The 26727-nt window shown below is 44.5% G+C and overlaps 1 protein-coding gene across 1 annotated transcript in view; it reads right to left on the bottom strand.

The window, feature by feature from the left end:
• The window catches only part of ptprn2 (protein tyrosine phosphatase receptor type N2), a gene marked incomplete at its 5' end in the record, with an annotated part of 334392 nt that overhangs the window by 78874 nt on the left and 228791 nt on the right, over positions 1-26727 (bottom strand). Inside the window, 1 exon segment of the mRNA XM_084325818.1 lies at positions 8625-8689. Within this exon segment, the coding sequence (XP_084181944.1) occupies positions 8625-8689 (65 nt within the window).

Below are 26727 nucleotides of genomic sequence, written 5' to 3'. Positions count from 1 at the left end.
TTGGATATTGCAACTACTACAGAAAAACGTGAGTACACAAGTTCAAGTTCAACTCAAGTTCAGACCTATGTTACTCTATTTCATTAGCACTAAAAGTGAATTATCTTTTGTATTGTATCAGGAACTTCAGAATGTTATCTTTCAATAGAGACCAGGCGCATGCATGTGCTATAAGTATAAAGTATAGTATTTTGGTTTGCAAAGAAAGTATGCAGTTCTCAAAAACGAAAACAAAATGGCTACTTTTGGGGGTAAACCCCCCCCCCCCCCCCCATTGTTGACACCAAACCTACACCCCCACTTTTCTGAGGTACACCATCAGAACATCTTCAAATACATTTGCATAATATAAGATAAGATGAGATGAGATAAGATAAGATGGATCTGTTTTAATCCCTGTAGGAAAAGTAATAGAAGCACAGGGGAGGGGGAGAGAAGGTACAGATGTAGCCCTTAAGGTGCTCCCATAGTCGAGCGGACTGTACACGGACTGGACTCTGCGGAGGTCCACTGGACTCTTTGAGCTTTCATAGTCGAGCGGATCTCCGCGGACCAATTTCCTACATGTCTCGCGCCAGCAGCATTTTGTGTGACACCAAGTGGGCGCCGCGGACGTCCGCGCGTCAGAAAATAGGAGCTTCGCACTTGGACTCTGCTTTGGGTCTGCTTTGAGTACCCTTTGGGTCAGCTTTGAGCCAGCGGGAGTCTGCTCCGTGTACGGTCCGCTCGACTATGGGAAGGGCTTTAGGACAGTCTGCACTGCCGGGTGGTTGCCATATTAACGGTATCAACCAGTAGGGGGCTCTCAGGTTGCACCAGGTAAAGGGGAGGGGAGAAAAAAAACGTGCCGTGTTCTCAGCTTGAATACACAGCGCAGATGCGCTGGCAGATCGAGACCGTTTTCAAATGTCGAATTTCGTTTGCTCATAAAATGCTTAAAATGTTAAATATATGAATATATGAATTCTGATTCTGTTTTTGTTCTACCCACTATCCTGTCATTAAAAAAGAACTTCCAATCTAACTAATTTCATTTGCTCATAATAGCCTACTGCTGAATAACATGGACAAACCATTATGTTCCATGATTTTATTAAAACTCATGACACAAACTGCCTAAATGGTTATCGAGCTGCAAGCCCCTCTAGTACGCAGCGTGAAGCAGATCGACGTTGTACATGTATATCACAATAAAGGCCTCCAGATCTATTCATCTTACATTCATGTTTTAACTTCTTAAAATTCCGACGGCCCGTCCCACGTCACCGCGCATTTACAGACATCTGTCGGCATCACGCTTGCATTTCAATTCAACATTCCAGAGGGGGATGGGGAGATCAAAACGACCATGCTACGTGCATGGCACCCCGCTGATGATTACACAGCGCGAATATTCATGATACTTATTGACTTTCTGACCTTGGATTTGGATTTACGAACTCTGAAAGGCAATCATCGGACTGACTGGTGCACGCCCGTGTTATTTTGCAAGAAATCATGGCGATTGCTATAATAACGTAGATTCTACAGAATTAAATCGGAATTCAATGATTATAATGATAATAAATACAACAATATTTGTATCATTAACAATTACGTTTTACATGTATAGTCACCATGATGTCCGAAAATGAATAAAAGCACTACACAAACACTGCAAATGACAGTGAATGAATACATAAATAAATAAATAACAACAGACACAAACGATAAGTTTAATTTTTTTTTGGCGTTTTATCGCTTTATTGCTACTGGGCAGTCCAGTAGAGAGAGACAGAGGAGGAACGGGAGACAGAGTGGGGGGAAGACATTCTGCAAATAACGACGGGTTCGGGAGTCGAACCCGGGTCGGCCGTGTCGCGGCTGAGCGCGCTATGTGGTTCGCCACTGGGGCGCTCACAAACGATAAGTTTAACGAATTTCATATAAATTCCATTGTTTATTAACGATGCAGCAGGGGCTTGGTGTGTGTGTGTGTGTGTGTGTGTGTGTGTGTGTGTGTGTGTGTGTGTGTGTGTGTGTGTGTGTGTGTGTGTGTGTGTGTGTGTGTGTGTGTGTGTGTGTGTGTGTGTGTGTGTGCGTGCGTGTGTGTGTGTGTGTGCGTGCGTGCGCGGACACGCTCCAAGACATCTACATTGTCATTGAAGCAGTTCGTAAGAGGAACGAGACTACAATAGTCCTCCCTGGATTCCTCAATGCATGGAGAGGTGCTCTTAAATTGCAGGTGATAGCATTTACATTAAAAAAAATTCCCCACCAGCTCCTTATTTGATATATGACTGATTTATACTGAATGTTTCATATTTGTATGTGTATATCTAATCTGTGAGGACCCCAGGAAGAATAGTCAACACGTAGATGATGACTAATGGGGATCCTAATAAATATAAACATAAACATAATGGCGTGGTGGCAATGGAAGCATTTTAACACCTTGGCAGTCAGGTGTGAACTGAACAATAGGTCCTTGTGTCCACCCCTAACCCCCCCCCCCCCCCCCCCCCCCCCTCACTGGACTTCGCTGTCATCTGTCACACAGACTCTGTATTATGGATTCTCCTATAGAATAGACAGACGGCTGTTAAATGTGTTGTGACCAGAGTCTGCATCAGAACCAATCTAATGGGGGGGCATAGGCTCACAGCAGGGGGGGGGGGGGGGGGGCATACATTCCCATTCAAGAACTCAAATAGTGACATAAAATATGTTACTGTAAAACAACACACAAAACACACTAACCTCCAATCTCAAAACGAGTGTACGTAAGACAGTCTCTCTTTCTCACACACTCTCTCTCTCACACAAACACGCGTGTGTAAGCATCTGCGAAACCACACACTGAGTAGCCTACTGTGCACCGTGCACGTCAATGTAGAATATTTAAGTTGAGTACAGTACAACTATCACCATTGCCATCAATAAATAAATATATGATCACAGACTATTCAATGCAGCCATGTTTCCAATAGCGCCTACACAAACATGTCGATCTCACTTGCGACGTGCACAAGCCATCTTTCACTTGGGAGAAATAAATAATAATAATAATGACAATAGACACAAAGTTTAACGAATTCCATATAAATCGATATTTTTTTTAAGCTGCAGCAGGCGGCTTGGTGAGAAAACATACATGCACACAAAGCAGGCTTTCAGAATAATTCGAGACTTCGCCCCTCCTGGTGGCATGTAACAAAACAGCAATCAACCTCAAAATTAACCCTGTCGGCACCGCGGTAGTATGGTATAATGGCTGTAACTGTACGGGCAGGGCAAATAAGAAAATATACATAAGAATAAAAAAATTATATATATATATAGTAGATAAATAAATACAACATTTCTGATCTGCACTGGATCTCTGAACAGATGAGATGTACTTATATCCTCACGTTCATTGCAGCGCAGGGAAGTGGCGAGCAGGGTTAGGGTTAGGGTTAGGCCTCAGCGCCCCGTTGTGAGAGGTCATCATCTGTGTTGACCTTTCCCAGACACACGTGTTTGATTCTTTTGATTTGAAAAAAAAAACCCACCAGTGCTTTCTCCTCACCGCCTAAAATGGTGGCATTCTTCAACATTTCCTCCTACTTGACATATGACTGGATTATATGCTAATGTTTATTTCTCCTGGATCCATCCAGCCTCCATTATGTGGCAGAAACCCGAATGGAAATACTTCAAGCTTCCAGAGATGGTAATGTAGTTCTGCACACACACACACACACACACACACACACACACACACACACACACACACACACACACACACACACACACACACACACACACACACACACACACACACACACACACACACACACACACACACACACACACACACACACACACACACACACACACACACACACACACACACACACACACACACACACACACACACACACACACACACACACACACACACACAGACCGATGCGGACACGCGCACACCCACACATACAAATATTTTATAAATCTATGTATAACCCCTACTGATATGTTGTGTTAGCATACAGATGTGTTAGCAATGATAGACACATTCACACACACACACACACACACACACACACACACACACACACACACACACACACACACACACACACACACACACACACACACACACACACACACACACACACACACACACACACACACACACACACACACACACACACACACACACACACACACACACACGCACACACACACGCACACACACACACACACACACACACACACACACACACACACACACACCGGGGAGGCTGTTGAGGTCCCTGCCTGCCATATAGGATTTACATTTGGTGGTTGAATAATCAGTTGACATGCAGCTCGGGGAATTCTATGGTTAATGAGTTGCCTCTTCATATAAGCAGTTTGCTGGAGTTATCGCAAACATGAGGCCTCTGTCAAAATGTCAATGAATCTCACTTTAAGCACCAACCTAATCACATGGGGACCAACTAATACAGGCAGAGAAATGTAACGATCCAACCCCCCCTCCTGCTTTCACTGTACCCAGGAATGCCGATAAGAATAATAACAGGCAGGCTGAACAAACGGAGGTCCCACGGTACAATGTGTAAAAGGAAATAATTCACCGCGTACGGTCAGTTTGAGAACGCGCTCTCAAGCACAATGTGGCCGCGTACGAGACAAGGGCGCGTATTATAGCGGGAAAAACGGAGATCTATACACCGCGAGAGTCGTGTCGAACAAAGCTATCTGTTACAATTTTCTCTCTTTCTGTCCTCACATCTGGGGTCTGGAGGAGGGCGCCGGGGAGGAGGGGGGGGGCGGGCTGAGGAGCGCTCTGCTGTCTGCCTGATGTCTGCCAGGACAGCTCGCCATAGCAACGCCGCAACTTGTCTGACCGACGTGCCCCTCCCTCGCGGGAAAGGAAAAAAAAAGAAAAAAAGAAAAAAGAAATGCTTCCCAGCCTCCCATTATTCCCCCGCCTCTGTCTCCCGCGTACCCCCGACTGGCGCAAGGCATGCGAGGCTGCAAGCAAAACCCTTTCTCCTGAGCCCTATAGTACCCCCGGTCTCCAGATTTGGGGTGTGTGTGTGTAGAGTGGGGGGGGGGGGGGGTCATCGACCATCGACCCCCTCCTTCACGGAAGATGGGGAGATGGGAGAGGAGAAAGAGAGAGAGAGAGAGCGAGCGGTGGTGGTGGTGGGAGGGGGGGGGGGGTGTAAAGGAGAATGTAGGATGCACAGTCACGGAGCTCTGTGCCTTTCAAGAACGATGCAGCCAAAGTGCGGTATGAGCTGTCAAGGCTGTTATTTTTCATCTTCTTCCTCTTCTTCCTCTTCAGACTAGAAGTAGGCTATGTACACAATACAACGGATAATGTCGGAAGGGAAATCTCTTATGTAAAAGCCACACAAATTGTTTTTGTGTGGCTTGTTATTATTGTTATTCTGTGCATTTCCGACGTGTCTTTGGAACACTTCTCTATTTCACGCGTAATTTCCGTGGTATCGCATGCTTTTTTTGGGCACGTTATCACGTCATTGCATGTAGGCGAGCTCACGTGGACGGTTCATGATGACACATGTTCACATACGACACGAAATGTACTAAATGTAGACAAAAAATAAATAAGAATAATGTTACAACATGTCATAATAACATGTGAATTATACATGTGAAATTCACATGTTTCTTTCTCCGTCACCGATAGAGAGCCGCTGGTACGACTGAGAAGCTGCCGTATCATATCAAACATTTCTTTTAAGTCTTTCTATCCCCCCCCCCCTTCCATCTATCTCTCTCTCTCTCTCTCTCTCTCTCTACCTCGCTTCCAGCTCTCCACTCACTTCCCTCCTTCCTCCTCATCCTCCTCTTCCCCCTCCTCCTCCTTTCACCTCGGAGCGTTTTTCACACATTCGCATCACTCCTGAATTGCTGTGAGAAAGACCCTCCATTTGCTTTTTCCCCCCCCTCACCTCCTCCTTCCCCCTGGGGTCTCGAGGGAGTACCGTCACCCGTCAGGACGCCACTGGTAATAACACTGTGGTGACATTTACAAATACAGTAGTTATGCCGCACACATATGGTAGTTACAACCTCCCCCCCCCCCCCCCCCCCCCGGCAGGAAAATGAGTTCTGGGGGTAATCTATATTGGAGTAGATATTGCCGGGGCTATTGACTGATGTCTCCTTCCCCACACTTTGACATTTGCTTATCCGCGCCCACATCTACCGCTATCGACGTTCAGTCTATCTGGACATCTTCCTGAGCCGTTTTGTCATTTGTCACCTCTTAAATAAAAACCGGGAGGCCGGGTGTGTGGGGGCGTCACGCCATGAGGCTTAAACGATACCGGGCCGGGTTTGTTGAGTTTTTTTCTTTTCTTCATGCAAGCGTGTGAAGAGTGCACTCTTAGCGGAGGGGGCCACCGCGGTACAAGTAGCGCACTTAGCTTAATTTTGCTTCTCCCCATGTCGTTCTACAGTACATGTAGCCTATACTCGCTTATCAATTTCACTTGTAGCATTTGTATCTTTTTTTTTTGGTTTGTTGTTTGGCCAACTTGGGTTTGGTTTGTCATATGGTAAATACCGGGCTTCCTCGACGAGACAAAAACACCAGCCTGGCCCAGACGTTCTCCCTGTGAGGTGGAAGACAGATCCCCCCCCACCACCCCCCGCGCCCACCCCAACCCCCCCTCGCCCCGGCTCCTGCGGAGAGGCTATGATTGCAGCTAATTATCTACAAATAGGCCCAATATGACAAACACAACCCTGTGCAGCTCTGACTAACCGCAGGAGTCAGTCTGAAGGGGGGATTAAAGCAACGGAAGGAGGAAGGTGAGACAAAAAAACATCAAATTAAGACAAAGACAAATGGACAAAAGTCAGTATATAAGTAGTGTGTATATAAGTGTATATACCGTATATATATATATTTATTCTCGCCGCATATTATATCTATCCACACCTGTCTGTATTTACCTGCACATAGTCCTTTTACATACGTGTAGATACTGTATCTATATCTGTACATATCCCTTACCTACTCTTACTAGTTATGCTGCTGGCCAGTATGACTTACTATCTGTAATACTACAACTCTGCACATACATCTGATTAGCACTATTACTCAGTAGTACTAATTTATATATTTTATACCCAGTTTAATCACCTGTACATTGTATATTACTGTTGCACTTTACTGTTACGTTTGCACTCTGGTTGGATGACAAACGTCTTTACGTTGTGCTGTACTTGTGCTGTATGATGTGACAATACATTTGGATCTATTCTAATCTAATCTGATCTAATAATGGGTTGAAGGAGGTGTGTGTGTGCGTGTGTGTGTGTGTGTGTGGTGTGTGATCAGAGAGAGAGAGACTTCCAGAAGAGACCGTGAAGAGGACATGTGTGTGCAGAATACGAAGACATCAAGGGAGAGAGACGAGACGAGACAAAGATCGAGTGACACAAAAATCAGGACGACGGCCAGCGAGGAGGCGACAGAATTATGTGAGGCGCTCGTTGCCAACGGCAACCATCCTGTGTGAGGCACACACACACACACACACACACACACACACACACGCACACACACACACACACACACACACACACACACACACACACACACACACACACACACACACACACACACACACACACACACACACACACACACACACACACACACACACACACACACACACACACACACACACACACACACACACACACACACACACACACAGTCCACACTCAGCGGCGGGCCTCGTCTTGATCGCGAGGCGAGGCTCCAAGAGGTCCAAGGCCTGCTTGGTCTCGTCTCCAACCGAGAACCTCATTTACCAGACGGAGGGGAGGGAGGGGGGGCGGGACTCTGACGCATCAATGGGCTCTTGATTAGATCCACACCTCTGATACACATGAATATTAATCAGCGTTGAATGAACGCACATCTCCTCTTCATCCCTTTCATCTGATTCATCACAAGTGTTCTCCTCTACAGTCCTCTGAATATGTAACCAGAACATTAGCACACACACACACACACATGCGCGTGCACGCGAAGTGACAGCACTCCACAGGTAATTTAGTTATTGTCCCCCCTGCTTTGAGCCACGATCAACACTTACTCTAAGTTCCAAACATGCGGGGAGGGCTTTTTGTCTCGCTGTGGCTTACTTGCCATGGCGACGACGACGGCGGCTCTCTGAGATATACGGTCTATTAATACGGGGGGCCGGTGGTAATCAAAGCAACACACTTAAAAGGATATGCGTTTGGAATTCATTTCTGGTTAAGATCTGTGTTTTCCTTTTCTTCTTCTCGTCACACACACGCGAGGCTGCAGGTGTTGTGTGCACACGCCAAGACGAGGTCGAAGTCACCTGACCGATTCTCGTTCTCAGAGAGCCTTTTGGACATAGGAAGCACACAGAAGCATGCACGCACACAGGCACGCACACACACAGGCACACACACACACACACACACACACACACGCACACACACACACACACACACACACACACACACACACACACACACACACACACACACACACACACACACACACACACACCCACACACACACACATACACAGGCACGCACGCAAGGCAAACAGTGTTTAGAGACTTACATCACTAACTCCAGCCTCCAGTATCTTCAGACCCGTCTCCTTCTCCAGCCTCTGCTTCTGCTGGACTGTTGGAGACAAACACAGAACAGTGAGATAGAGAGACGTGTACTGTATGTGTGTGTGGGTAAGAGAGAGAGAGAGAGACAGCGAGAGAGAGAGAGAGAGAGAGAGAGAGAGAGAGAGAGAGAGAGAGAGAGAGAGAGAGAGAGAGAGAGAGAGAGAGAGAGAGAGAGAGAGAGAGAGAGAGCAGATGTGTCTGTGGGTGTGTGTGGGTAAGAGAGAGAGCAGCGAAGGTCATAGATAGACCTTTCTGTTCCTGGAGCAGTGAGCGAAACCGAGAGTGACAAATTGTATAAAGTAACGGCGTGAGTCGGACGTCGAAATAGTCCAAAAACTATTACTTGCAGGGGGCTGGAGATCACTTCACTTTCATATCCAATCAATTCAAAATGAGAAGAGAAATTGCCGCTTTCTTAACAGACAATGGATTGTTCATTCTTATTTACTATTCACTATGATACAATCCTTTCAGGCCAAACTATTGGGATTTGAAAGAGAATCCACCTCCGGAGGTCATCGGTTTCAGAGTGAATCGATCGCAAACCCTGTCCAGGACCAGCTTTCACAGTTCATGATGGTCGTCTTTAGAGGTGCGTTGGCTACCAGTATCGGGTATCAGCCTGATACCAGGATAGAATGCTCGTAACTCTGTCTTGATTAATGTCAGCGATACCAAGGAATGAGTACTAGCACGATGCTATCTAAGTGTCTAGTGATAATGAAAGGATTATCTATCAGTTCAATTAGAAAATCATATGGGAGATTGGAAGGATCTATGTACAGAGTTGTAGTATTAATATGATACAGTGATACAGTGACACAGGTATAAAGACACTATGGTAGTAAGTCATACTGGCCAGCAGCGTAACTAGTAAGAGTAGGTAAGGGATATGTACAGATATAGATATAGTATCTACATTATGCAATACTTATGTTATATCGGTACCCCGCGTCTGTGACTACTCAAAAGGAAGCACTAGTACTAAAAAAAAAAAAAAACAATATCGCAACCGTCTCACCGGGAAGGAATTACTGTGTGCGCGGAACGATTCCACGAGGATTCCGGGGCGCAAAACCGTAACTAGTGACACTAGCCGCGGGTAAACAGACGAGGCGCGGCATGGCGCACGCCGAGCCGGACTGCACACCTCTTCTCCCCTCGCTGCTTTTCTCTGATCCTCAGATCCATTTAATCGGACAGAAAATATGGGCACGTTATTTCTCCAAAGCGTTACTTAGGAGAGATATTGTCATGCAAATCAAAGCAAAGTGCAGGCAACATTAAACATCCCCCTGTTCTTCAAGATCAGAGATTTCGACCGCCTTTGTTCCCCCCGTGTACTTAAGAAAAAAACACACAAAAAACACAACCCTTCCCTCACTGTGATGGAAACGTCTACATTGAAAAACAAAAAAATGTATATCAAAGCGGGACCTGTAATAGATTACGGCAAATTATAAAAGGGAGAAAAGAGAAGAAGAAATAAGAGTATGATTTTTAATTGAGTTTGTTCACGTCTGAACGTGATTGGTCAGAGCGAGGGAGGTAGAGAGGGAGCTGCTGGAGAGAAAGAAAGAAAGGAAGAGAGAGAGAGAAGGTCCTTTAAATCTCATTTGCACCAGATGAAGGCTATGCAAATGGCCCTGAAGAGTTGAACCTTACCTCACACTCCAAATTCGGCGAGGGCCCCGTTTAATTAGTATTTTAATCTATCCCAGTGATTCAACTCACTTCACAATGTATGCAGCATTCCATCTAATTAAGCACGCTACTTTTAGGATAATCATTATGGAAAGCTACTTCCATCTCCCTCTCTCTTCTCTCTCTCTCTCTCTGTCATCTCTCTCTTCTCTCTGTCATCTCTCTTATGTCTTTCTCGCTCTCTCTATCTTCTATCTCCCCCTCTCCCCTTCTTTCTTTTTATCTCTCTCTCATCTCTCCTCTTTATATCTGTCTCTTTCTAAATCTCTCTCTCATATCTTTCTATATCTCTCCTCTTTCTCTCTCTCTCTCTCTCTCTCTCTCTCTCTCTCTCTCTCTCTCTCTCTCTCTCTCTCTCTCTCTCTCTCTCTCTCGTTATTCAGGATCCTCTCATAATCAGCCCTCAACATGGCAGCGAAGGGGACATCTTAATTTTTAATGACGGTCAGGACTTGTCAAAAGATGGGGGAAAGGGGGAGGAGGGGGTTTGGGGGCAGAGAGACAGCATGTGTGTGTTTCAGTGTGTGTTTAGGGGCAGGGGTTGGGGGGGGGGGGGGGGCGTTATGATAAAGGATAAAATCCCATGTACAGCACCATTATGATTCCATATCAAAGACACAGAGTGAGGAGAGTCAGAGGCCAAAAGGTAAGCAGTATTCACCTCCACACTGTAAAAAAAACATAATGTATATAGCCTATAATGTACATCCACCTCCACACACAAAACCTACTGTATATAATATATCCACTTCCACACTGTAAAAACATATATATATACAGTACATCCACCTCCACACTATAAAAACATATATATATACTGTACATCCACCTCCACACTGTAAAACATATATATATACTGTACATCCACCTCCACACTGTAAAAACATATATATACAGTACATCCTACCTCCACACTGTAAAAAAAAACATATATACACTACAACCACTCCACACTGTAAAGAAAAACATATACAGTACAACCACCTCCACACTGTAAAAACAGTTGTAGAAACGGTTGTTTCAACCTATATTTTCAAGTTGCCTTTTGCATTTTCTTTTGATTAATCAACTAGTAGTAGAGTGAATATTAATCACTCATATTTAGTTAATTCAACTCCTATTTAGTTAATTCAACTCCTATTTAGTTAAAGGTCCCCTGTCTTATAAATAGCCTTTTCCAATGTTTAGCATTGTTTTCTAGCAATCTGGGGTTGTATCAACAATGTCTATTTCATTTTTGCGCACACCTTCAGTTCAGATCTCAGGAGATGCTCCCACACTGAACTAAGCCATTCGAATTTGACTGTTTTGCTGACGTAGAAAGAAACCTCATCTGCATAGTAACGCATTTTTTGCGTTTGTATGTTGTTACATGTTTGTAACAACCGTGCACACTCAACCATTATTTATTGCAGTACGCAAGCAAATGCATGGAATTGAAGTTTAACAGTTAGTTAGCATTGGGTTAGCTTTTAAAACGTTATGAGCAAAACGGGCAAGATATGTTGTGCTGTACCTGACTGCCAAGCAGCGAATACGTCCTTGCATTCATTTCCTGATGATGTTGTGATCCGCCAGCAATGGGCCACGTTTGTTTTGTTTTTGGAGACCCGCCGAATGTTTGTCCCAACTGCTCGGAGTCGGTGTGTACCGCACATTTTTGCAAGGAGGACATTGAGAATCAAGGACTTTATAATGCTGGGATGATTTCCAGGATGTTACTAAAGAAGGTAGCTGTACAGAGTAATCGGGTCTTCGGGACCCAAAAAGAAAATATCGAATCAGTAAGTACAAATGTCATAATTAGTCATTGATTCACTGTCGGGGTTATATTTATTATGGACAGAAGTTGTCAAATCATTACTCAGCAACTGCCAACTGTGTCAATAGTGTATTAACGTTACTATTTTACTGTAGCGTCTCTGCGTTTTGCGATTTTTCTCTTTCTTATACAGTAGGAAGGGGGAAGAACGTGGGTGTTCCTATGACTTGTATTCAGCTTACAGCTTCGAAACTCCACTTATTTCATTTTAACAATGTCAAAGCCTTTTAAATATAATCAAAACGTTCCTGCATTTCTGTCCGCTTTATTGTTTTATGACAGAAATCTGATAGTGTAGGGCGGCCAGGTAGCGCAGCAGACTAAGCGTCTGTCTACCACCACAGAGCTAGAGGGATCGAATCCGGCTGTGGTGCCTCCGGCTTGGCCGACCGTCCATACTAACACAATTGGCAGTGTTAGCGGGTGGGAAGCCGATGGGGTGGGTCCTGGTCATTGTAAACAGCGACTCCTACAGTTCGGTCGGGGCGCCTGCACAGCAAGGGAAGGATCTGGGAGAGGTAGTGTGACCTTCCACACGTTACACTCTCCCAATGAGAGTCCGCGCTGCGAGGTGAAAAGAAGTGGTGGGCTGGGTACACATGTGTCGGAGGAAGCGTGTGATAGTCTCCGCCCTCCCAGACCGACGGTAGGGGGTAGAGTGCGCAACGACCAGGAAGGGGATTGGGAATTGGCATAACGACTAACATTGGGATGGGAGAAAAAACGGAAAAAGAAAAGGGGGAAAAAGATAATACATTTATTTTTAGTATCTGAGGGGGGGTCGGATTCTGGCAGCGAGTCCGAATTCGGCACAACACCGGCCGAGGCATTATTTGTCGCTGAGTTGAGAGCTCCCCAGTCCCCAGTCCAGACTACAGCTGGGCGATCGCCAACAATGGCGATTGCCTAGAGCGAACTATTGAATATTATTATGAAGAGGAAGAGGACAAACGGTGATGATACATCCATAACATAATGTGCGTTTTCACCAGACTATGTTGGATTCTAGTATTTTCAAACAGGCTGGATGTAACGTTGGTTGGTGACTGTCACTCAAAGCGCCTTGCAAGTATGGGCGGAGCCCAGCCCAAAACAGCTTGAAATATTGAAGTGGAAAAATGCTGCTGTAGAGTACTTGATTAGAAATGCAAAACAATTTTTTTGAAAAAAAAACTTCCAGATGTGTTCCATAGACTCACAGGAATTGTGTAAAATTGCCCAAATAGTGAAAGGAATAGCAAAACATGCAACTTTTAATGCAACTCCTATTTAGTTAATTCAACTCCTATTTAGTTAATTCAACTCCTACTGTATTTACTGAATCTAACTCCTGTTTACTTACAACTCATATTTACTTAATTCAACTCATATTTACTTAATTCAACTAATATTTACTTAATTCAACTCATATTTAACTCATATTTACTTAATTTAGCCGTCCCCAGGGCCCCGTTCCCCGTACCTGGATAACTGAGTTAGCCGGATAACTTTCGGTTAAGTCTGACTTAAGCCGGACTTTCCGGCTCCCCGTACCTGGATTTTCCAAATCACCATGACAACAGATCCAAAAGTTTGAGCCTGGTCGAAAGCAGGGTTTAAGTTCAAGTTAGCCGGATCAACCATCGCCACGCCCCCGCAAAGGAGTGACAGCGCGTTTCCTGAAATTATTCCCACAGTCTAGGATCTGCGTTATACCATTCTGAATTACGTTTTTGTGCTCCATTCTTCCAGAGGGGTCTTTTGAAATGTAAAATAGACCCAAAATGCTGATACTAAATTCACTTTGTCCTAAATAATGCACGTTATATACCGTGGCGCTCGCTCGGTGCAACAACAATAAAATAAAGAATATTCTAAACACGGGTCTCTCGTTCATTAATGTATAAACAATGAATGTATCCCATCTGGCACAGTGGCTCAGCGGTAGTGCTCAATCCTGGCAACCCAGCGACCGGTGTTTGAAACCCCGTGTTTCCAATATAATTTTTTTGAATATAATATTAATTATTATACGCAAAGGTAGCCTGGTTTTAAGTTAAAATATTATAAATCTACATGCATTGAGGATGTCATTCTTTATATAGCTCTCAACGTGCACCAAATTGAATTATTCCTATATTGCAAAAAGAAGGAGACGACTGGGTTTCGAACCCCGGTCGTCTGCGTGAAAGTCAAAAGAAGAACCCGTTACACCACAGAGAAGATAAGTAAAAGATCGACCATACATCAATCAATGGGTAAGGGAGCCGTATCGTTATTCTGTATAACAGTTTTACTAATTATTTTCGCTAGCAAGATCTCATTTGATTATTCAATCCAGCAGGCAAGTTTAAAGAAATATAATCTGATTGATTGAGGTAATGAGGGACTTAAAGTTAGCCTATAGATAACGCATTTAACTTGTCGGCGAGGCGATTGAGCCGTACTGCAATATGTTACTAAAGTTTTAAATCAATTAATCAATCAATGCCGCTAGAGAATCAGGATCTCTGCTCTCGACACTTGCTGCCTTCTCGGCTGAGGCGGGCACGCGCATTTATCCTGGGTCTCAAGTCTGGCTTGAGTTAACGAGACTGAATCCACCTTCGAGGAACAGGAAAATCCCGGCTTCAAACATCGGGTTAACTGAAGCTGGATAATGACATCTTGATCGACTTAGTTGAACCAGGTACGGGGAACGGGGCCCTGGGTTCGCCTCCCGCTCCCGGGCTGATTTGTCGCATATCCTCCCCACATCTTCTCCCGTTCTCCCTCTCCTCTGTCGGTCTTGTATGACCAATAAAAAGCTGCAAAAATGCTAAAATAAATCTTTAAAAAAGCCAATTCAAATATTCAAAGGTTACTTATACAGTATAAGTTGAGGCAACTTCTGATTTAGATTATGTCAAGTGAGGACCCTGTAGACTCAACCACACACACACACACACACACACACACACACACACACACACACGCATGGAGCACGTAATTTAGCAGTTGAGTCTACATAGTCCCCATTGCCCCTGGCCATGTGGAATGAGGACTGTGTACAGTGAAGACGTTACCACTCAATCACATGCTTGTGCAAATGAGATCGTGTCTGCGGTTGAGCCTACATGGTCCTCAACCACAAATAATAAAAATCATATTTTAGTGCATTTCAATACTGTAATGCAAGGCACTAATAATACTCGTATATATGTTTATTCTAGCATTAACCCTGGCATTTCTATATTCAGAGTTAATTACACTGTTTTGTTTACACTGTTTTTTTTCTCATATCTTTATATTCACTTTTATTGCCTAAAATGTTTATGTCTTTCTATTACCCTGCCCATACATGTACCGCCCCTCCCCCTCCCCCATGCTGTTATGACGCCAGAATTCCCCCAAGAGGATCAATACAGGAATATCTTATCTTGTTATGTTAAGTGTTATTATTACAGTTACTATCAGCTGAAATATTATTATGTTGCTATAATTTTACCTGCACCGTAATTCCTCCAGCATTCAAACACTTAAAGGAACACAGCAACTTTTTGGGAAATTAGCTTATTTGCCATCTACCCTGGAGTTAGACAAGCAGATGCATACCCTTTTCTTCTCTGTGCATGCATTAGGCTTAGGGAACAGCCACACCGTTAGCCTAGCTTAGCGTCATTCACTGGAAGTAGGTGTGCCAGCGTAGCCTAGTTCCCAACAGTCACAAAATACACTCAAAATACAACTCCAAAACGTTCCTGTAAACATGTTGTGACCTGTGTATTTACCACGTGAATTTTTTTTGACATTTTCGTTTTCTAAGCAGATATATATATATATATATATATATATATATATATATATATATATATATATATATATATATATATATATATATATATATATATATATATATATAAAACTGGGCTTTTGAGGTGATGAAATCACTGTGACCATGCAGGCAGCAGTGGTTTGGCAAAAAATTCTATTTACAAAAAACATTTATTTTCACTTTATTGTGTCCCTCACCTGTATTTAGTCACATACTGTACTTATTAGTTGTACAGTACCTGCTCGGTCCTAGTTTATTTAGGGAAGGTGGGGGTGGGGTAATGACTGAGGTAATTAGGCCCAGCTGGGCGGAGGTGTGGGTGGGAGGAGAGAAGCAGAGGCACTAAAAGGTCACACAACGATTTGGTCCTAATGAGGACCCCTCTGGAGGGAGACACACGCCACCCTAACACATCACTACACACACACACGCACGCACGCACGCACGCACGCACGCACGCACGCACGCACGCACGCACGCACGCACGCACGCACACACACACACACACACACACACACACACACACACACACACACACACACACACACACACACACACACACACACTGTAGATAGATAGATAGATAGATAGATAGATAGATAGATAGATAGATAGATAGATAGATAGATAGATAGATAGATAGATAGATAGATAGATAGATAGATAGATAGATAGATAGATAGATAGATAGATAGATAGATAGATAGATAGATAGATAGATAGATAGATAGATAGATAGATAGATAGATAGATAGATAGATAGATAGATAGATAGATAGATAGATAGATAGATACTGTGGATAGATAGATAAATGCGAGAGAGAGAGAGAGAGAGAGAGAGAGAGAGAGAGAGAGAGAGAGAGAGAGAGAGAGAGAGAGAGAGAGAGAGAGAGAGAGAGAGTGGTTTGGGTTTGGGTGTTGACTGACACGCTATAATGATCTGCCCTGCGCCGAAACCAAGGAAGAAGAAGCTGGAAGGTCAGTATTTACCAGAGGACCCTCCAATCAACCAGAGCCAATAGAGAGGCTCACACCGCCCACTTTAAATGTAAAATACACTGTACTTGCCGAGCTGATTCGCTTGCGACCGCAGGGTAACAGTGTGTCACAGTGCTGCGTCCCCGACTGCATAGGAACGAGACAAAGTCAGTAGACAAAGTCAAAAGTTTATTTGCAACATTCACGATGCACAATGGCAGTGAAATGTTTCTTCTGCGATGGGGTCCCGACGTCTCCCCGAATGGCCACCCCTTTTATCGAAAGGGTAATGGAGTCCGGCAGGACACTGAGGCGGAGCTCAAGAGAGGGGGAGGCAGAAAGGACAGCCCAAAGCCGTGTTGGATGGAGAATACTCGTAGATGGCCTATGCTCCATTGGGAGCGATGGGCCTAAGTAAGTAAGTAATGTAGTCAGTACGGGCACGCACACACACACACAGAGTTTAGAAGCTTCACAATACTAGCCCTGACAGACTGTGAAACAGGAATGTCAGGTCTGATTTCAGAGCGGTTCCTCCAGTCATTTTAATTGGCATTGTCCGTGTCTATCCGGTCTGATCTTTGACAGCCAAATCTTATGCCCAGCTGTTTGCATAATTCTTTTTTTTGGGGGGTGGTCACCGTGGTCACGTTGCTTGGAATCGCCTCATACATTCGGTACTGACACGGCACGCGTTACTGCCAAGAGCTTAATGCTCATGTGTTTTGAGCAGAACTATTGCCAGACTTGTTTCGATGCACCTGAACATGTTAGCGGGGTTATATCCCCTGTGTCAAGCTCCCATAGCCCGGAAGGACGTTTGTACCATTTAAAAATGTTTAGGTGGTTGGAGTGGTTATGTTTAGGGTTCAGGTCATGGGATAGGTTTACAGGCAACCTTTTAGGGTGAACATTATGACAAGTGACCACCCGTCATAACGTTGACGCAGCCACGCGTGGGTCGAAAAAAGTGGCGATTCCTATGGAATCGTCCTTCCGGGCTATGGGATCTAGACACTACCATTATCATTCTTTTTTACAAAACAGCGTAGCAGTCATTGTCCTCATTCTATTCTGTGATTTAACACAATAGCATTGTTTTTATACAGCCTTCGGTTGCAAACACGCTATGAGATACATTCCACGAGTTCATATACCACAGGATAGGAGTGTTACATTGCCTAGCAACAGGAAACAGATTGTTGTCAATAAAGGATCAATAAAGCTTTTTGTCTTTATTCAACCTTTATGTTTGAAAGGATTTGCATACGCACCGGGTGTGCAGATCCATACCTACGGCCCCGTTTTCATCTCATGGCCATGGCGCCAATAACCGGAATAGTAATATTCCCTCTCGTATGTTATCGCTTCAATCTATCTCGACACAAAGGAACCCCTATAGGTGGGAAGAAACAGGCGGGAGTGTAATTCAACGAGTCGCCTGCACAAAGGAAGACGAGGCCTTCTGAGCACAACTTAACAAAAACACACACAAACACCTACAACACACACACTGGTCTGTGGACACGTGTGTGTGTGTGCGTGCACGTGGGGGTTTAGGTTTTGGTTTCAACATGGAGGAGGGGCACTTTAAGCATGGAGGTCTGTCTGTCCTCCCCCATGACATTTTGAGCGTCAAACACTTAATTACCTGGATTCTGCATAAATTTATGGTGGAAATGTGTTGAAGTCAGAGGTTCTGTGTAGGATTGTTAGTAACTGTCTAACTGCATATATAACTGTTTCCACTAGTAACTGTTTAACTGCATATATAACTGTTTCCACTAGAGGGCGCTCTAGGCGGAGACACTCAGGAACACCACCAGGTGACGAGTATAAATAGAGATGTCTCCTCCGTTCTTTCTCTTTCCCCTAGCCTCTCAGTGAGAGGAGAAATGTAGAACTGCTGCTCTGCCATGTGAATAAATAAATCACGCCAGTTATGGCTCAAGATAGAAACCATGCCTCTTGACCACATTATTGTCGCCCTATAGCCGGATTCTGTCAACAAAATGTCTTTATTTATGTAAAGGAAATTACGCCTATGCATACATACACACACACACACGCACGCACGCACGCACGCACGCACGCACGCACGCACGCACGAACGAACGCACGCACACACACACACACACACACACACACACACACACACACACACACACACACACACACACACACACACACACACCACACACACACACACTTCAACTTAGCTTCATCTGCCCTTTAAATTGCTCTTGAGTGTATGCGCTCAATACACATTGTCAAGTGTCTTGATATAATTTGATTAAAATGTTGCTTTGCTCTGCCATATGTCGCAAAACTAAGGCAATCCTCCTCGTCGCCCGTCGTCGAAATTCGAATAACATTTTCAAGCGGGCGTCATGGAGACGGCAGCCATCAGTGCTCGGATTCATGAATATATTCATCTTCCTGTTATACAGCATATGGCTGTTATTGTTAGTACCAATATGAGTTTAATATTGGGAAACAAATCGCTCAGTGTCTAAGTGTTCTGCATCTCAATGCCGAGCGCCGCACACGTCACACGCTCGTAATGACGCATCTTTGACTAAATGGAAGCGTATAGTTGACAAAATTAATATTTTGCCGCCCTCTGATTGATCTCTTAATATTGAATGGGATCCACATCCATTCCATCTATCTCCTTTGCCTCTCGCTCTCCCACTCTCTCTCCCTATAACCTCTCTCTCTCCCTATATCCCTCTCTCTCTCCCTATAACCTCTCTCTCCCTATATCCCTCTCTCTCCCCTATATCCATCTCTCTCCCTATATCCTCTCTCTCCTTCCTCCTCTCTCTCTCTCTCTCTCTCTCTCTCTCTCTCTCTCTCTCTCTCTCTCTCTCTCTCTCTCTCTCTCTCTCTCTCTCTCTCTCTCTCTCTCTCTCCTCCACGCCTGCCTCTCAGGTCTTCTATTCACCACATCCATCTCACCATCCGTCAGTCCGACCAAATAAATGAAAGTGTTTATTGCGGAGGATATCAGCAGGCAATCACTCCCATATTAAAGCTGCCATTCTGCCCATCACCACCCGCCCCCCCCCCCCCCCCCCCCCCCCCCGCCCCCCCTCTGCACATATGATGGCTGTCTGTACATATCACAGCAAAGAGAGAGAGAGAGAGAGAGAGAGAGAGAGAGAGAGAGAGAGAGAGAGAGAGAGAGAGAGAGAGAGAGAGAGAGAGAGGGAGATAGAGACAGACTGACACACAGGGAGAGCAAGAGAGAGAGATAGAGAGAGAGGGAGATAGAGATGCATCTGACCCCTTAGACAGATGAGATGGATATCTGCTCATTTCTCAGTCAAAGTCATGTGGGGAGAGCGTAGCAGCCCCTCTCAGCCCCGGCCTTCTAATCACCGCATGCCGCCCGTGGCGTATTCATCACAGACCGCCACTAACGGCACGTACGTGACCCCCGTGCATCTCCTCCTTACTTGAAAAGCGTGCGACGTTGATGCTTATCAAAATGTAAAACAGTTTGCGGATATCGCCGTCGCTTTTCCGAGGCTTGTTTGTTCGCGGATTCCCGCTTGTTTATCGATTCCGCGGTGGAGGCGTCTCGCAAATTCATGCTAGATCATACGGTCGTCTTCCAGCGAGGTGGCGACAGAAACGCTGCGCTGGTGTCCAATGACTTTCATACGAACTCCAAAGTTGAGAGTAAACACACGCAAAGTACTCGGAATAAAGTACAGCCAGCAGTCAGCGCTCTTGCGCATGTGTGTGTGTGTGTGTGTGTGTGTAAATGGACTGCATTCATATAGCGCTTTTATGCCTCACATTCACCCACGCATTCACACACAGAGGCGACCATGCAAGGTGCCAACCTTCGGGAGCAGTTAGGGTGTTAAGTGTCTTTGCTCAAGGACACTTTGACACGCTGCCCGGGAGGAGCCGGGATCAAACCGGGAAACCTTGTGATTACCAGACGACCGTTCTACCTCCTGAACCACTGTTGTGTGTGTGTGTGTGTGTCTGTGTGTGTGTGTGTGTGTGTGTGTGTGTGTGTGTGTGTGTGTGTGTGTGTGTGTGTGTGTGTGTGTGTGTGTGTGTGTGTGTGTGTCTGTGTGTGTGTGTGTGTGTGTCTGTGTGTGTGTGTGTGTGTGTGTGTGTGTGTGTGTGTGTGTGTGTGTGTGTGTGTGTGTGTGTGTGTGTGTGTGTGTGTGTGTGTGTGTGTGTCTGTCTTGTTCCTGCATATCAACTGTTGTTCTTGCCTTTTATAAATCCACACACCAAACGGGCCGGTACTTCTTGAATAGGGTTGGGTACCGAACTGTGTACTTTTAACCCTTTCACTGCCACACGACAGAAGGTTAACCCTTTACTATCACACAACCGACGGTCACCAGCTGTCGTGTGGCAGTGAAAGGGTTAACCTTCTGTGTGTTGTCGCAGTGAAAGGGTTAACCGTTTTGGTAGTGTGGCGGTGAAAGGGTTAAGGGTACAGACCGAATTATATCGGTACTACTGAGTACCCATTCACATCAGTCGGTAACAAATATTTTGTAATATGCGGGGAGCCTTTTCCACAAATATATAATATTACTGTCCCGTCTCTTGGGTCTTTTGGAAAGACCAGATGAGGTCAGAGGAGTTTGATAATATTTACTGAAGATGGCCAGATAATGTTGATATTTAAAAACATAATATATGATCATGCAATTTATTTTGTGTGATTATGTGACAACTAGGGATGTCCGATATTATCGGCCCAACCGATATTGGCATAAAAATGTGATATAGGAAAATATCTGTATCGGTTTTCAAAAAAACGATGTTTTATTTAACCTTTATTTACCCAGGCAAGCAAGTAAGAACAAATTATTATTTTATTTATTGTCAAAGTATGCATAATGTTGTGTTAATTACACGACAAGAAATATGTAATGTTAATTACCTGAAATTATTCCGTTTTTTTGGGGGGGGAAACCCTGCATATATCGGTATCGGTTGATATTGGTATCGGAAATTAAGAGTTGGACAATATCGGTATAACGGTATCGGTAAAAAAGCCAATATCGAGCATCCCCAGTGACAACAATAAATAACAAAATATTCAAAATAAATAACAACGTTGAAATTGAGAAGTTTGGACTCCTTTTTTTACAACTGAAATTAAAAAAAGTTTTGTGGTAGAAAATATGATATGTGTCATCCTATTACATAATTTGTACAGCTTACTGGGCATACATTATCTAGCGTACAGACAGAATGTTTTGTCTGTCTCTCATAACAAAATGTCTTCATTCTCTTACTGTATAAAATTAGCTCAGGGTTATACCTATGACTCTGGGTTTCACTTCACATAGCCAGAGTCATTTTCAAGTACCACATCTCTAGAGAAATAGCCAGACACCGTCTCATGACTGCATTTCGACATTGTTTTGATTGATTTTTTATCTACTTTTTCTCCCCATTTTTCTATTTTTCTCCCATCCCAATTTTGTATTATCCAATTCTACCCTCCCCTGTCTCGAACGTTGTTAGACCATGCCTGTATGTCTGTATGTCATGTATGTCATATATGTCCTGATTAATTGAAAATGAGGGACCCTGATGTAAACAAGACGAAAGTCTTTCTCTGGTCTGCATCCCCTTAACAATTGTGTGTATTGAGCTGTACTGTATTAATAAAGTTTTCAATCAATCAATCAATCAAGCCTCCCACTGGTCGGCTGCAATGTGGACCAAGCCTTGCATCACGTGTCCCCTCCGGTACACGAGGAGGCAGCTGTCGCATCTTTTCACCTGTACAGCGCGATCTCTCAGCGGCGAGGAGTAATGCGTGGGAGGCTCACGCTGCCCCCGTTGCTTCCTGATTCTGCTGTACAGGCGCACCAACCGACCTGTAGGAGTCGCTGTCCACAACGTCCAATCCCCACCCACCGGCTTTCCCACCCCCTAATACTGCCAATTGTATTAGTATGAACGACCAGCCAAGCCAGAAGCAACGCATCTCCTGCGTTAGTGGCAAGCGCCTTGCCCACTGCGCCACTTAGCCGCCCGACATTGTTCTCTTAGAAATGCCTGACATGACCAAACGTCTTTCTTTCCTATAACCTTGTGTCTTACAGTATAAAGCCCAGAGTTTTTTTTTTTTTTTTTATATATTATTGCAAAACAAAAATTATTAAAAGTCAGTACTCAACACACAATGCATAATGAAACTAACAGTCAAGGTGGCTAAAATGACATGCAAGTACAGAAACAGAAAACAAAAAAAAGTCTATAATAATATTTTACCGTATACAGTGTATATCCAACGAAATTACCAATTATACAAATGCCTTATACAGGATATACCCCTAATACCTATTTTCTAAAACCCTACACACATATTATGCTCCAGCTCGAACCCCCCCCTCCCGGACCCCTCCTTGGATAGTACCTCCATTATCCCTCACTCCTAACCAGACACTACCATTATAAGCTAGCTTGTATTCTCTCCACCACTTCTAACCACATTGACATTTTGGATTCGTTGAGACCCAGAATTCTTGCTGTAGATATTTCTTGATAAATCACATCGAGATATGTAAGAGACCAAACCTTCCGGCACATTTTTTCCGGTTGAAACCAGCGTGATGCGATCAGTTTTTTAGCTACTGTGATACCCGATAAATTATTATTAAACACTCTGGGCTCACTTCACAGATTGTCTTTCGCTCTCTGTATCGAACTGAGACTCTTTGGCCACAGATGTTCTTTTTATACAATTTGACTCATCTGCATTTCTACAGTTCTCTGTCTTGGCTCATTTAAAATATTCCACAACAGTTTTTAAGTAAGTTAAGTACAGAAAAAAGGTACCGTTGGGTTCAAATGTGAATGGCACCCAACCCTACACTTGAGCAAATCTACAAATGAAACAGAGAGAGAGGGTCAGACGGAGAATTGACAAGGACAATAAACGAGTGCAGAGGGGTCAAAAATAAATAAACAAATAAATAAACAAACCTCACTCACCTCTACCACTACCGTAACTACCACCTCTGCACCGATGACATTTAGCACCTAGTGGCCTACCAAACCGGGGGCCAATCGTACACCAGCGTGACAGTCACATGGTGCGTGGCCGCGCTGTGCGCAGTGGGGGTCCCGGCTGCTTGTTTATTCACCTGATCGATCACTTCCTGTGACTAAACCAACAATGCTCCCCGCAGCAGAGCCACTGCTGTTCAGACTCAATAAACACAATTACAGTCCTCTGTCGCCGAGCCACTCGGAATCCAGACCTGTTCTTTAACCTGCCGAAGCCCTGCTTTCTAGCTTGTGTGTTCACGGTTTTAGTAATGGCCTACGCGCGTTGTTAAAGCCCCACTCTGTAATCCAAATGCGGAAAAAATAACACAAAATACTGTATGGGATGAGAGACATGATTATTTTTTACATTTACATTTAGTCATTTAGCTGACGCTTTTATCCAAACGGACTTACAAGTTCTGTACAAGTCAGCAGGAAGGGTACAACTCTTTCAGCTGACTAACAATGTTTGATAAACAGTGTTGAAACTTGAGTGCTACAGTCTTGAGTGCATAGTAGCAAAGACATATTAGCATAGTAGGTAGTAATATAGGCAAGGTTAAGTTTCAGATATTTTTACACTCAGGGCTGGGCGATTAATCGAGTTTCAATTTCCATTTACGATTTTGGCTTCCCACGATAATGAAAACAAGATCATCAAGAAAAAACTGGAGAAAGAAATTATGCCGCATGCCGTGTTGCTCTCATTTTGTCTTGTTGTAAATGCAGCGCACCCTTCCTTCCCCCCAAGCCCAAACAGTCGTTTCAGCTGGTGTTGAGAGGGAGGAGGAGCCACGGTGCATTTCTCCAGTTATTTTGAAACGTCTTTGGTAACTTGTAGAAGATGACAGAAAGGCAGCCTTCGGTCGAGAAGAAAAATTAAACAAATTCAGTCATCATATGATGTTCTCAAATCAATGAGTACTCGTGTTTAATAGTCGTGATTTCAATATCAATCCAAATAATTGTCATTATGACTTTTGCCATAATCGAGCAGCCCTAACTCATAGTGACTGTATGAATGTTTGATACAACAGACAGGACATGACAGCTAAGCGTGAGTTTTACACGATTTCTGAGGCCGTAAAGATTGTGTCATAAATACTGTTGATCAGAAATGTATCCTGAGTTATAACAGGCTGAGAAGGTTTCAGGAACTCTTACGTTCCACAAGTCAAACACGAATATGAACCCAAACTTTACACAGTGAAACAAATACACCTTTAACCTCTTAGAATTTTAGAGAACCAAACGTTCTAACGACGGCCACTGAAACCGACGGGAGTTTCCAGAATTCCAAGATGGATTCAGACAACAACAACAACAAAGAATAGGAATGTGTAGGAATAAAACCTCACCACTCGCCATTCTGTTCCAGCTCTTGTAATGGCTGTAGTAGTCGTACAATCAGTATTCACTGCGTGGGTCCCCCCCCCCCCCCCCCGGGCCCCCCGCTACAACCTGCCCTGGCCTCTGGTATCAAACGCATTACAGGACCATTCGTCCCTCAAATAGAACCCGCATGACACATTTATAATTACATCCACCCTTATTAGAAGGACTTCTCAAAGATGGCTGAATACAATACACCTGGATGAGTCCCCCCTCGTCTGTCCGCTAAATGGGGTGCATTGCAATGCACGCGTGCATGAAAACACACACGTAAACAACACGCACAGGCTCTTGCATACGCACACACACACACAGACATGGACGCACACAAAGTACATACAGTACATGCAAGGAAACTGACACAGAAACAGCACATGTGGGCTCTTGCATGCACGCGCACATGGACACACACACACACACACACATACACACACTACATACATGCACACAAACAGACACGTAAACAGCATGCATGGGTTCTTGTATGCACACACACACACACACACACACACACACACACACACACACACATACACACACACAGACAGACACACACACACACACACACACACACACACACACACACACACACACACACACACACACACACACACACACACACACACACACACACACACACACACACACACACACACACACACACACACACACACACACACACACACACACACACACACACACACACACACACACACACACACACACACACACACACACACACACACACACACACACACACACACACACACACACACACACCCTATCTGTTTCTCTCCCTCCTGGTTGATTAATAGATTGTGGCTGCTCTGACACTCTGTGTAGAATAGGCATTTTCCCTTTGATAGGTGCTGACACCAATTCTTCACGGACTGCAGGAGATGGGGGTGGAGTGGGGCGTGGGGCGGGATGGGTTCGGGGTTAGAAGCGGTACCGGCAAATGACTTGGATCGCAGGCACCCTCCAGATGTGGTAGAGGCCCCATGGATGTCACTCTGCATTCTCAACGGGACACATTCACATCACCGCCCCCCCCCCCCCCCCCCCCCCCCCCCCCCTTCCACTCAGGGATGACAATCTGCAGATGTGCAACACGTACGAGACACGGATCACATTTGACAAGCGCTCAGAAACAGAACGGACAGGTTTCGACACCGGAGTATAGACCTGCTGAGGAGGTGAACGATGGACTGAATCTAGAACCAAATCAAGATGATCGGAGCCTCTCGGCCGGCTCTCTTTGGGTGACCTTTTACAGAGACATAACGTTCACCCTTTCAGGAACTTC

Source organism: Notolepis coatsorum (assembly GCF_963971535.1).
Source record: "Notolepis coatsorum genome assembly, chromosome: 12".
Classification (NCBI taxonomy): domain Eukaryota; kingdom Metazoa; phylum Chordata; class Actinopteri; order Aulopiformes; family Paralepididae; genus Notolepis; species Notolepis coatsorum.
This window is presented reverse-complemented; position numbering and strand designations above follow the sequence as displayed.